The following is a 14,504-nucleotide window of genomic DNA, read 5'->3' on the forward strand; positions in this document are numbered from 1 at the left end:
AATATGGCATGTTTGTTAATACAGAGATACACATGTTAATGTGATCTCTGGTCTCCCACTCAGAGACACACGTCTCCGAGTGTCCAGCATTCAGACGGCTACCTGAGGACACTCTCCTTGTGAGAGAAAAATCTGTAGAGCCAAATACTGTAAATAATATCCCTGCAATGTTCTGAAGACAGTTAACCTTGTCAGGAAATGATGTCCAGCAGGTGAAAATGCAAGCTCCATGAACACGCACAGCTGTGGATTCCAGCTGCGTTCGTAGTTCTGCAAACTTTGGCCCCCACAGAGTCGAGCTTTTCAGTTCAATCAGCTGCATTTCAATTAACTGGCATTAACTCGGCCAGTTAATGCGAGACAAATCCAGCTGCTCATTAAAGCTTTCTGGTTTGATCAGTCTTGAGTCTACGGATGTATCCATGTATTTCCGTGGTGTGATCTCTGGTCTCCCACTCAGAGACACACGTCTCCGAGTGGGAGACCAGAGGTCACATTAACATGTGTATCTCTGTATTAACAAACATGCCATATTGGCTCAGTTTATTTTTCTTATTATTGTTGTGGGGAGACCATAAATAGCATTTGCATTTTCTGTTGTACAGTTCATTTGCTGTTATGGAGTTCTTGCTGCGCTGAGCAGAGAGCTCCTGAAGCTTTTGAAGTGTCAGAATGTGGAAATTTCAACATTGCTTGAAAAAACTGCCAGCTAGCAACGTCCCTCTCACCGGTAGGCTAAGTTATTTTTAGCCAATTACAAGTTGAATCTGGTAGTTGGGGTTGTTAGCTCATTAAGAAGCCAGTATGGCACAACTAATGTGTCTATGCGAGCTAACTTGCGATGTGCACCGCTGGCGCGGCCATTTATTTTTTATGCACCTTCTCAGATTAATTCACTGTGTGTCGTGCCCGGGGCTGGACTGGGACAAAAAAACAGCCCGGGCATTTTGACTAGAGACCGGCCCACCAGGTATTGAAGCCTTTGAATGAAAACAAACGCTGTTGTGACAGTGATGTACACTTTCTTGTTGGTATATGTATGATTTCTATACATTTTATGTCAGATAAAAACTTTGGTTGTAAGATTCAGATAATTATTTATTAAAAGCTAGATATTTTAAATGAGAATAAGAAAGTATTTCTTTGTGCCCCCCTTTACCTGTTAATGTCCTACCTGGCCCCCTGGCAAAACTTGGCTAGACCCGCCCCTGTACAGTTACCAGCTGTCAGCTACTTAGAAAAAGATCCTGGGGTTATTTGTCTCTCAGAAACAGTTCATAGCTTTCCTTCAACTCATTCATGTCACCTAAAAGGTAAACCTGTTTCTCCATCACCTGTTCAGTAAGGACATCTCCTGGTTTCATCTTCATGTTTCCCTCTCACCACATATCCAAACCGACATCATGACCAGCAGCTTTACAGCTGTGGCTCCAGCAAACATCAGCTGATAGTAGAAATTAATATTAAATAAATTCTAACATCAGCTGATCAAGCTTAAACGTGCTGCTGTTGTTTAGCGCTGTTTCCTCTTTCTGGCGCAAAGTGGGCGATAAACAAACAAGAGAGACGATCAGCTGATCATTGATCAGTTTCATGATTGAAGTAGAAACAGGAGAAAATATGAGAGAAGAAGAGGCAGCTGTGCAGCGTAAACACAGAATAAATCCAGCTTTGTGTCTTTTTCATTGTAGCTGAAGTCCGGGACAAACTGTTCCTTTTCACCTCAATAAGAAACGCGTAATATTTTCTCTGAATACCAGACGATTCCGTTTTTTAATGGGATGGTTGACAACTCTACTAATTAACCTTATGAATAAAATAAAGTTCACTATCAGTAACATCATAGCACCCACCCAGCTGTATAGAAACTCCGTCATGCTTGTTAGTTCGCAGTACGAGTTATTGTAACTGACTAAAAGTCAGCACAACGAAAATAAACTCAACCTAAATTTGTTATGTATCTGACCCAGATAGATTGCAGGTCATAACTTCTTACCTGAAGTTCAGTTCACCTGACACTCGGACCGGCGGCCGCCTCTGGTCTCTCCTCCTCCTGCCTCCCCTTTCTCTCATCCACCTGCTGGCCTCTGTGGAAGCGCCGCCATTGCCACCACCAAACAACTGAGCTATTTTTACACATTGACCAGCATCTGGCCAATCCACCACCTCTCATTGTTTATACCGTTACAAAAAAAATAAAATAAAAAAAATCGGCACATAAAAACGAAAAATCACCAACAATGCCTGGTGGGCCGATGGCCAGTCCAGCTATGGTCGTGCCATCAGTTAATGAAAATGACAACAATTGGAGGGGGAGGGGGGGGGGGCGGAGTTTGATATGCCAACTGATAAAAAATGAAATCACATAAAGTAATGACAAAGATGAGGCAAACACGACTTAGTGTGATAAACTTTGTTTCTGAACACTTTTATTGAACCTTCTTTATTTAATTTATCTGTTTTACTTACCTGTCTCTGTTGTTTAAGGAAAAATAAAATTAATTAATTAAATAAAATTAATTAATTTAATAATAAATAATTTGATTTTATGTTAAGTTGTTTAAGGTAAAGGATGAAAGTGAATTTTGCAGTTTAGGGCTAATTGTGTTTAATACTATTTGTTTTTGGGTTTTTTTTACTTAATTAGAATGAAATTATACTGTTGTGGTATTTTTAGCGATGAGAACAAATCTGTCATATCTGAATTTGCTGTCACGTATTCGTCGTACTTTACTAAAAAAAGTTTACATTTTCTACCCATTTATAAACTTAATTAACTCTCAAGTGACCTCTTCTAGAGTCATTTTGGACCCCCGCCACATGTTTATATGCGTTGTGACATTTTTAAATTGTAAAAATACTAACCTACCTCCAATATCTTAAATTTCTCATATGAAATTGGCCCATTGATGTGGCATGGATAATGGAAAACTGTGTCATCAAAATATTACTCTGCACAACATGCATATATTACAGACACACAAGATATCTTTACCCCTTGAAAGCCTGTTAGGAGTGAGCCTTGAAGCTCTTTTGTAGAGTGATCAGCTTCTATCATATTCTGTCAATACTGTGTTAGACCTCACATTTATTGATTTATTATAGAGGTCAAGGAGAGGGGTCTCTGCCTATGCAGCTGCCTATGGAAAAACCCAGAAACCGTTCAATGGGCATCCAACCCTCGTCTTTATTGATATACCAGGAGGTGGTCAGGAGTGATGTGTATGCTAAACAGAAGCCTGGAAGCAACAAAGGATTAATAAAGCACCCTGACTGTGAAGACTTGATTGTAATTTGTTGATCAAAGTTAGTTTCGAGTTTGGTGTTAGGGTCCCAGCAAACTGTAATACACAGTTCACTCAAACACACCTTAATAATTAAAACAGTCTGTTATTGAAAAGAAAATACAGGAAATTTATATTTGACTAAATTTGTAAACTCTCTCCAGAGAAAACGACATTTAAGTACATCAGAACATTTTAGAGTGTTTCATAGATAAAGACAACTCTTAAAAGCCATTAAAAGCATTACTGTATAAATTATAGTATGGTCATTTAAGTGTTAAACTAATCCAGATTAAATCTGCTTTAAATCTTTTAAAGAAGACAGAGCACGTAACATCAGCTTTATCTGCACAGACAGACAGACAGACAGACAGGGCAGCTCGCCAGGATCACCATGACCTCTTTTCCCTGTTTGGTCTGGAGCTGAGACCCAGCACTCGGTCAGAGTGTCTGGAGGATCAGCTTACAACCCTCCCACCCCGTTTCCCCCAACGCTGATGTTTGCCCCGCAGTGTGCTCTCTGGCCTGCAGAGGGAGCAGTTATTGCCCTCCAAACAAGTGCAGTAACACTCGGGACAGAGAGCTGCACGTACACTGTGATAAATGAAACCACAGGCAGAGGAAATGAGTGGAAGTCCCTAATAAAAGTTTTTACTCTGTGTTCAAATTTTTTCATATATCTGTACCTGAGCTGAGGTGATGCAAACATTTCCCCGTTGTGGGATCAATAAAGTCTTATCTTATCTTATCTTATCTTATCAAATGCTTTTGAGTGGAGAGGACGTCACTCAGGCCTGATTACAGCTGCGGGAGAGCTTATCCTCTCAGAAATCCTGTTGGACAAACTCATATACAACCTTGATACAGTCACTATTTGAAGCTTCTTAATAAGACTGCAAACAAGGATTGTTTCCATTATTCACAGATTATTTCTCAATAGATTCATCTCTTAGTGTATGAAAAATATAGTCACAGTTTCTCAGAGACCAAACAGATGCTTTGAAATTAGATTTTTCTGGCCACTCTGAAAAGCTCTTTTTTTTTTTTTTTTTTTTGGTTAATCAATCACAAAAATACTTGCAGATTAATTTTCTATTAAGCAACTAATTGGTTATTTAAAGAATTATTTAAAAACTGGGTCCTACCTTCGTCCTTTGCTTTACTTCCAGCTGGAACATAAACAGGTGGTCCCTCCGTTCAAGCCCAACATCTCGGGGGAATACGGACTGGACAACTTTGACGCCCAGTTCACCAACGAGCCAATCCAGCTCACGCCTGATGACGAGTGAGTCAGCGCTTCATTTTGTGCTCATTTCCTGTTGCAGCCTCAGTTTTCTGTCGATTTTAACCAACTTTTTGATCTTTTCTCCTCCATTTTTTTTTTCCTTTTTCAGGGACGTCGTGAAGAAGATCGACCAGTCTGAGTTTGAAGGCTTCGAGTACATCAACCCTCTGCTCATGTCGGCGGAAGAGTGTGTGTGAGGGGGCGTGGCGTCTGTGCACACGCACACCACACCCCACACACACTCATGCACGTGTTTACGTGGCGTCTCAGTGTCTTCAAGCTGCATGTTTACGAGACAACCCGATGACATCCACCTTCTGTTCGAGGGCCGCACACATGCACAAGTAGAACGCTTATTTGCCAAATCGAATCTCACACTCTGCCATTTATAGCCACTTGTCCTTAAGCCTACCTTCTTTCTTAATTATTTTTATATCATGTAAATCTGCACTGATATCAGAAATATCTCGTCGGGGCCTCTTTGTCGGTGGCCAAAGTGGCTGCTAAGTTCTTCCAGTGTCGCTGTATGTGTGGGGGGGTGGGGGGGAAGAGGCACGGCCCCCTCCCGACAGATGAACTGAGCTTCCTCTTCTTCCAGCTGGTGGGGTGTTTTCAATCCATATTTTATTTGTACATACATGAAAATACTAATGAGGATAAACGTTAGACAGCGACTTTTTAGCTTCAAGCCAGTCGGACAGCACTGACATCTTAAAGTTTTTGGAATTAGCTTTGTCACGACGTCCCCCGCCCTTCTCTGTAGAAAAAATAATAACACTAGCCTTTAAAAAAAAAAGAAAGAAAGGAAAAGAGTAGAAATGAAAAAATAAATAAAAACAATATATTTTTCTCATGTTTTGTTTACCATTTGTCAAAGTGTTAAATGTTCCAGCCCTGAGTAAAAAACAAAACAAAAAAAAACATGAATGCTCAACGTCTGGACGGTAAGGGGCTACTTCAGGTCCCTTCTTCCACAGTGAAGGAACCGAAGCGGCAACGTAACACTAATAACAAGGAAATGCTCTCAAACAGTGAAATGAAGACGCTCGTTCTGGAAAAATGGCACACGATACCTGAAAGCTGGAGCACGGGTTTTTATCTTTCTGCGCGGGGGCTGTTGGTGACGCTCACATTCATACAGAACCAAAAACTAAACACATGAAATGTCTTGCTGGTACGTATTAGAGGGTACAGAATACGTAAGGAAGATGTGCTGTCATAGAAATATATATATTTAGATCCCCCTCTTATTTTAACACTTTCTAAAAATTTATGATCTGTTATCAGTCTTTCTTTCTTTGGTATTCATTCCATGTTTGTCTTTTTTTTTTTTTTTTGTGCTGCAAATCAAATATTAAAAGAAAGAAGAGCTCAAAAGAGCAGCGGACCGCACCGTGAAAAGGTTTTAAAGCTGTAACCCATATCCACTGGACTCAGTTTTTACCATGTTCGGCCCACAGTTTATTTTCTGAATTAGATATTTTATAAAACTGTTAAAAACATAAAGCATAATAAAGACTCGCTCTGTACCCGCAAACTGTAAGCGGGGGTGCACAAACCTCCAGGTCCTCTGGCGGAGCACTCTGATCTGTTACACTTGTTACTGTTGCTTTGTTGTTTCTTTCTTTTGTGGATATGGTTAGTTTTGATTGTTTTTTTGTTCTTTTTTTTTTTTTAATCACTACATTGATTCCAAAATGTTACTGGGTGATCCCAATGGAAACACTTTTTGTTGTACTTGTTGTGTTTTGAGGATGTTTGCCATCCACAGGACACTGGTGAACTTTATTATTAGCGTTCAGAGAAAAAAAGAAAAAACAGACACTAAAATAAACATTTTATTTCTCTCCTTGTGGTAATATGTGTTTGTTGGTGTGGCTCTGTCTTTGGTTTAAAAGGCACTAGTAAGTACAAAAGAAGCGGAAATAAATTAGAGCTCTTAATGAATTATAAAGATACTATTTAGGAGGAAAAGCCTTTAGTACGTTCAATGAAAAGCAAGAATTAAAAAAACAGAACTAGAGGAAGTGGGAGTGAATGCAGTACAGGGTTCAGAATTTCATTTTTGTGCATCAGATATTGATTGTGGTTAAAAATACAGCAACGTTTCTACTGATTTGTTTGATTCAGCCACTAAAAACATATATGTAACACTTTTTGTCCCTTGGGTTATCTTCAGAATAGTTATCATGTGGTTCAGAGGAATAATTAATATTCAGTACGAGTTTTCATTTCCCTTTGAGGAGCTTTGGCAAGTAGATCTCCGGTGACATCACAGCAACGTCACCGCTGCTCACCTTGCAGCTGAGGATTCAGATGTTTTGATAAAAAATTTAACACGGTTGGGAGTTGGTTTTTTGTGCCAGGGATGAAACGCTGGGTATCTTTGCCTCTGCTCCTTTTCTCTCTACATTTTTTTCCTTTGAGTCTGTCTCTCACTGGTCCCTCTGATTACATCACTCAGACATCAGAGACCCTGGTTAATGATGGAAATAAACCTTTTGGTTCTTGGAGGTGCATCATTTTACTCTGTAAAGCATGTACTTTCTGTTTCATATAATTTAGTTCATTTCACTTTCAGTCAGTGTGAGTGAGTGTACTTCAGCGGTTACACACCCACACACACATTAACTGATAGTTTCAGTATTGCATACAACAATTCCCATCATCCTGCTATAAATTAATCTCCTGTTCTTGAGTATAACCGGTGGTCTGCACCCTGTCATTCTTCCATTAATGAAGATGTCTGGTGATTATACACTGATAATGATACGCCTACTTCATCGAGAGTCTAGACTTGGTTAGATGTAACGTTATTTCTCTTAACCATGGAAATAATTCTGTCATCATCCACTTCAGTCGTCCTCTGTGGTTTTTCAGGCCTTTCAATGTTGCTGAATTGTCCAGTGCGTCCATTCTTTTTACAAACGTACACCAAACATCAAATTTATTCATTCAGATAATTAATGACAAAGAAAAATGTGATTCGTATAAACAATGTACACCAATCAACTAACTTTTATTTGACCTGATTCGATTACATTTGATATTGTACATGTATAACAAAATTTACACATTTAATTTAAAGTGAGGATTTTGAGCTCTTTCTCTTTGAACTCTTTTTTGCTCGCTCTCTCTCTCTGATGGGTTTATTTGATTTATTTTGGTCTTTAAGCCTAACGATGACGTCCCTCACTTGTGCTCTCATTTGTTTGAAGCTCACATTGAGAATTTAAGTGACAATTTACCAAATGCAAGCTTAAACCCTGAAATCAACTCGTATTTTGTCACTGAGTAATCAGGGAACCAAGATTATTATTGTGATCTAAAATTAAACTAAAACTAGATGTGAAAAGAGAAAACTTTCAAAAATTCTATACAGTGACCAAATTCCAGATTTTAAAGTGGTTTTAAGTGGATGAACAACTTGTATACTTTGAAGTAGAATAATACCATTTTTCACCTGTTTATTTTTCGCAGGCACGTCGTAGACTTTTTAATCTGAAACCCTTTCTCAACCTTATGCAGTCGTAGATTTCATATCGCTGGATTCAGCACAGCTGGACCTCTTCATCAAACCCCGGCTGGTGTTTTTGTGATGGTCCCAACCAAATCTGCCTGCAAATAATTAATTTATTTTTATTAATGACAAATATGTTAATGCAATAACCAATTTCACATGTGGGAGAGAATATGAAATACTATGTTATGCTTTGTTATACTAGAAGCAAAGACAGGTAGATTCTTCCTTTTGGGATTTGTGTGTGTGTGTGTTTAAATCCATCGAGTAGTTGTGAAACTTTGGCAATAAAAGTTGTAATTGAATAAATAAAGTATGCTGCACCAGTGACACCCACACTGGAGCAGTTTTTCAGGGTGGCTCTTGCACTAAAGAGGATTTTTCTTTCTTTGGTGCACTCTTGGGCTCATGAAACATCACAATGGGACTTTTCACTGCTGCCCACTCCCAAACATGAGCTCTCACCCACACGAGTGTCTGGAGAGAAGGGAAATATACTCGAGGTGCAAGGTTGTGCTCTTTTACTCCAGCTCCCTGTGGCTCTGATGGTCACATGACTCCTCTTTGACTTTTAGAAGGGTCTTGTCATCCCTAGTGGGCTAAAAGGTCACGAACACAGACAGCGCAGTGCGTTAAGAGGTGAAAGTTAGGTCATGGAAATAATGGTGTGTCAAAAATAATAAAATATATTGATTAGTGTGCTGCAATAGCTCGCACAGCAGTGGGCAGGGAACCATCCTACTCCTCTCAACCATCGTAGAGGATGAACCAGGAAATTTTGTAGAAATTGCTCCCTTTGTGCGACTGCAGAAGACATGGTGCTGCAAGCAGGGCAGCACCAAGGATAAATGTCTTTTGCATAATTCTCTATTCCCGTGATGGCATATTTGACATTGTTCCTGTGCCCCCTCTGGTGGAGAACAGGGGTAGGCCTCCCCAGGCACTGTGGCTTCACATCGCCCAGTGGAAGACACGGGGAAGGCTAACCTTGCATAATTAATGATGTAAAACAGGGAACGGGCTGAAAAAAAACATCCTGTTCTAATTGCACTTATCTTGTTGGGTGTTTTATTCCGTCCCTGGGGGGATTAATTAAGCAACACAAAAATTATACTTAGTAAAACACACGGTGAGGTGCATCTCACTGCTTTTAGTGGCGCTCTTCACTGTAACGCTAATGACTTACTCTGAGTGACTAACATCTGCAGTCAAACATGTAGGCTTGTTTCTTATTTGTCACTTAAGTGACTGTAAACAATGCCATTAAAGCTTCTTGAGCCATAGTGTAACAAAAACATGGGACGAACACCTTCATATTGTGTGTAAATGAGTGGGGCTGACAAATGTGCTCAGCTGCAGTAAAGACAGCAAACCGATGACTGAAAAGTGAAAAAAAATCTTATCAGAGATTTCAGTTTTAGTTGGTTTGATTTAGTCGTTGGATATTACACCACACTCCACTTTAAAGATTAAAGACTAAAAGTACTTTTAATTTGTCTTCAAATTCAGCAATACTCTTAATCCATGTCGGGGGAACTGGGTGTCTGCATGTGTCTACATGCTTACATATGTCCTCCTCATTAAATCTGCTCTACCCAGCAGCAAGAAGAAACCAGAAACACAGCAACATATAATATAACCATAGAGTACAGTGCAAACGTCTGGAGCCACCCCTCATTTCTGCATATTTTGCTGGGAGAATAGGAAACAGGTGCAGTGATTTATTGAAATGTGCAAACTTCCATAATGTTGAGGACCGGACTCTGGGAGGCCAATCGATGACTGACAGTGTCCACTGTGTGTTTCCACTGTGTGGTATGGTTTTATTGCATTGGCTGAAAAATGAAGACGTTTCCAATCAGACACTTCCCAGATGGTTTTGAATGCTCGATCAAAATTTGATGGTACTTTTCTGCATTTATGATTTCATCAGTTTTGACAAGATCTCCAACATTGCCGGCTCAAACTATGACAGTGCCTCCACTGTGTTTTACAGATGGCTGTAGACACTCACTGCTGCACTTCTTGTGATCTCCTTCGTACATATCAACGATAAATTGATCCAAAATGTGTTGAAAGTTTAATATCTACATTCATCAAACCTGTTTCCACTAATTTTCAGCATAATTCAGCATACCTCAGCCTTTTCTCCCTCTTTCCCTTCCTTAAGAATGGCTTCTTGACATCTGCCATAGATATTTTTGCCTACCACTTCTTCTTTTGTCCTCCAAGGTTTTTTTTTATTTAATTTTTTGGACTTTGAAGTTTTGTTTATTTAAATAATCTATTTAATTTCTGGTTTGTTCAGTGTTTCCATTTACTTCATGGATTCTTCTTCAGAGTTTTTCTTCCTCTGTCTCGTCAGCTGTGATTTAGTCCACCTGTGTCTCGTCGTCCTCAGCTGTCTCCACTTCCACTGATTGCCCTTCTGTATATTTATGGTCACTATCTCTCCTTTTATTTATCAGAGTGACCTGACCCAGTGTTACTCTGTTTTTGGTTTAAGTAAATGTATAATGTTCTGTTTTTCTCATTTTGTACTGTGTGTGTGTTCAGTTGAATAAATGGCTTACTTTATATCAGTCTTCAATTTCCTCCAAGCGTCTGCATTGAGGTCCTCACTGCATTCAGTCAGTAGCCTCCTCAAATTTAATAACAGTTTCCTCAAATGTAGTATGAAGTATAAACTGTAAATCATGCCAAGATATGTTTTTCAGCTAATAATGCTTTGGGAATCGGCTTGTTGCTCCAAAAATACTATTATATGCTATATATTATGTTATCATTATAATTTTTAATTGATTCAACTAAAGAAATACAACAAAAATGGGTTTTTGTGACAGGTTGCTAGTAACACAGTGATTAAAGATATAATTTGAAATTGGTTCTTAGCGAAGTTGTCTGTTATTGTGTATAATCCCTTGAGTTCGGTGAATTTTTATCCTAGAATTATTCTTAGGTCAGTGTTACGTAGCTTAAAATAAGAAAATGGTCAGGTACAAGGACTGGAATGCAAATGAGTGAAAAAGCAGCCAATGTCCAAAGACAAACTTCTGAAAGCCTCCAGAAAGCCTGAAGAACTCCAGACTGCTTTTAAGAAATTAGGAAAAAGTGACTCCTTGGAAACAAAATATGAAGAAATGAGGGGTGACTCAAGACATTTGTACAGTATTGCATGTAGCATCAATTATGTTAATTAAGTTCCCCTTAAATATCAGAGCAGTCACAGTTACAGATGTGGATCTTATTAAGCTGCGTGAGACAAGGTGTAGCATTTGGAAATCCCCCGGTATGATGATGTATGCGTCTGCCACATTTCTGTCTGCTCTTTCCCCCCCACAGCAGTTTCTCATTTTAGAGTGTGTTGTCATTTTTTATTTCATTCTTAGTACATAAATCACATACTGGCTGTGCGTCATAAGGGGCTGTTGGTTTAAGGCTATTACTCAGAAGACAGCAACACCGAATACTAATTTTAACTTGACTCAAAGTACATTATCTGATGAAAGTGAGCAGCGCTGTCTTTTTTAATAATCTGTGAAACGGCTTCAAACACGGGATTATGTACGAGAGTTAATAATCCTGACCAGGACTGTTAATGTAGTTAACTTCCAGCAGAAACGCTGACATTTATGATGACAGTGATGAAGAACCTGAATGTTATTTCAGTCATTCAAGTCTGGCAGTACAGACCTGCTTATTAAAGACAGGTCCCTACTGCTGATGCAGCCTTTCTTATGTGTTGCACCTCTGCATCAAAAGAACTGTGAATTTTGAAGACCATCTCTTACAGTGAATTTGCACAAAGGAAGGAATAACATTATTTTGATGTTCACATGTGACATTATTGTGCATTTTTCAATAATATTCACATGCAGTCTAATTAAAGGATGCACTCGACTCCATAAAGATTTTCAGGTATTGGAGACCAGGCCAGGTTAAAGTGAACCATCTATGCTCATTTCCAGCTCTACATTTATGCAAGTCTTCTAGAGTAGCTTTGTATGATTTTAAGTATCAAAAATAAGCTTCTTTGTCTTATGCTTGGCTTTGTTGCAGCACCTCAGGTCAATCATTGTCTGAAACAAGCTGTTTGAGCTCCTCTTTGCTTAAGCAGAACTGTCTTGTGGTTTGCTGCCGCTCACGAACAGAAGCTTTTACCAACAGGTGGGTGGGGTTTCTGTGCACACAGCTAGGGCTGTGCCTTCAACGATCACATTAAGGATATCCTCTTTCTTTGAAGTCAAACAGAGTCAAAAACAGAGCGCACACAAGGATTTCACATACAATGATCTCATTATTTGAAGCTCTTTCTCGTGATCGTACACCTCTGTAACGGTGTGTATATGACACAATACGAGGTGGAATTATTATTATTATGTACAGCTCTGTGTAAAACTCTTGAGTCACCCCTCATTTCCTTGTATTTTGTTTCTAAGAAGTCAAACTTGTAATTTTTAAAATGGTCTTGAGCAATAGCTCTCCAGGCTTCTGAAGGTCTCTCAAAATTTTTCTTTGGACACTGAATGATTCATAGGTCAGGCCAAACACAAAACTCTTGACTGTTGTAGTGCAGTACAGTACACATGGCACTTTGTAACAGGCTGCCAGTAACATACATATCATTTGTTTTAGTTATCTTTAGTTAATAATTATATAAATATCTACAGTAGATGAACAGTATCTGAAAGTGGTGTCTATAAGCAAAAGGGAAAAAAAGACTTGAGAGATGCATCTGACCCTTCAGCTGATCTACTGTTTGTCTCTACTGACGCCTTGTCAGAATTGATCTCAGTGCTGGTGGCTGTCAAGAAGCTGTTCTTAGGGAAGGGACAAAAGGCTCAGGTATACCAAACTGCACCATAACTGGACTGAAAATCAGTGCCAACAGGTCTTGCAGAGGGATGAATCCAATTTTGAACTTTTTTGTTCAAATCATCATCAATATGTCAGGACACGGTGAAGGCTGTGTCATGGTTTGGGGCTGAATTTCAGCCTGTGGCGTTGGGGATCTTTTCAAAACAGATGGAATTGCACTGTGTAAGACCATCTGGACAGAGTAACACTGATCTCAAACACACTGCCAATGCAGTAAAAGCATACAATGCTTAACAGGTTTATTAGACCCATTAGTAAATAATAAACTCATTATTTATGTTTCTGTTGAGAAACATAAAGCATGTGCAAGCTCTTTACCTGAAATCATGTTTTTAATGCTAAAATAATTGAATTTTCAAATTTTCCATTTTATCAGTCATGGATTGGCCTCCCCAGAGCTCGGATGTCAGCGTTATTTAAGCGGTGTGAGATCATCCTGACAGAGGAGAGAACAAAAAGTCAGCCAACATCCAAAGAAGAGCTTTGAATGTCCTTTAAGCAGCCTGACAAACGACAAGAAAGCTTGTCTAAGAGAGTTCAGGGTGTGATGAACTATAAAGGTGGTCATACCAAATATTGACATCCAATTTCCATTTATACAGCAATGAGGGTTGACTCAAGACTCAACACAGAAGAGTACATTTATTCAGTCACTGCTCCCTACGTAAATGACTCAGTGAACTGATTATAGAGCTGGGGAAAAGCAAACGCTGCTATCAGATCAATACTTGGTTTATTCAGATTCCATTGGCGGACTGGTCTGAGATATCAGGACAGGAAGAATCTCATGCTGTACTTTGATTATTTTAACTTTAGCAGCTGCTACATGAGTTAGAGGTGCCCTGGTTTGGATCATTTGCGATGGTTTCTGGTTTCCAGATTTTGTTCTGCTTCCCAAACTCGAATCGGGTTTCAGAGTATTCTGGTGTCTCTCAGATTTCTCCAAGTTGTGTACCAAATAGGATTTAAGTTTCCAAAAAGTGGGCCATGTGATTTAGAAGGGTTTAGAGGGAGCATATTAGCGTCCAATCAGTCGGATTTGATATCAACGTTATTTAAAGCACCTAATTGCATAAAATTTTACATAGTTCCCCGCTGCTTCGTGCTTAATTATAGGAGACAAATGACGATCTGATACCGAGGAGAAACCTGATACATGCTGACACATCACGGAGAAGAAAACCTCGCAAGTGTCCTTCTGACACTTCACACTCTGCGGTGAAGGCGCGAAGACCTCAGACCACCACTTCAGCGAGCTCCACAAACATCTGCTGAACGGCTTAGTACGTATTTCAATATCTGCCATTGATCCCAGATGAGATGTATGAAAACAACTGCGAGGTGTCTGGCCCCAGGGTCCACTTAGTACAAAGTCCAATAACGGTTAGACAGGCTCTCGGCTAATGGAGAGGCTTATCAATGCAGAAGACTGCTACTCTCTGTCTGTGAACTCAAGCTCCCCCCACCACTGTCCTCTTCATCCTTCGGATTTGTTTTTTCTTTTTGCTGCATACCCCTAATGAACAATCAGTGCTGG

General features: G+C 39.4%; 1 protein-coding gene across 1 annotated transcript in view; it reads left to right on the top strand.

Moving 5' to 3' along the window:
- prkci (protein kinase C, iota) overlaps positions 1-5,827 on the top strand; it is a 55,526-nt gene extending 49,699 nt beyond the window's left edge. Inside the window, exons 17-18 of the mRNA XM_085376945.1 lie at positions 4,454-4,569; positions 4,679-5,827. Coding sequence (XP_085233071.1) covers positions 4,454-4,569; positions 4,679-4,766 — 204 coding nt within the window. The 3' untranslated portion in view covers positions 4,767-5,827. The remainder of the gene's footprint in view (positions 1-4,453; positions 4,570-4,678) is intronic.
- Positions 5,828-14,504: the final 8,677 nt, after the last annotated feature.

The sequence above is a fragment of the Diplotaxodon limnothrissa genome, linkage group LG18 (assembly GCF_057381915.1).
Source record: "Diplotaxodon limnothrissa isolate DT_005_m linkage group LG18, D_limnothrissa_male_GT1.1, whole genome shotgun sequence".
Classification (NCBI taxonomy): Eukaryota; Metazoa; Chordata; class Actinopteri; order Cichliformes; family Cichlidae; genus Diplotaxodon; species Diplotaxodon limnothrissa.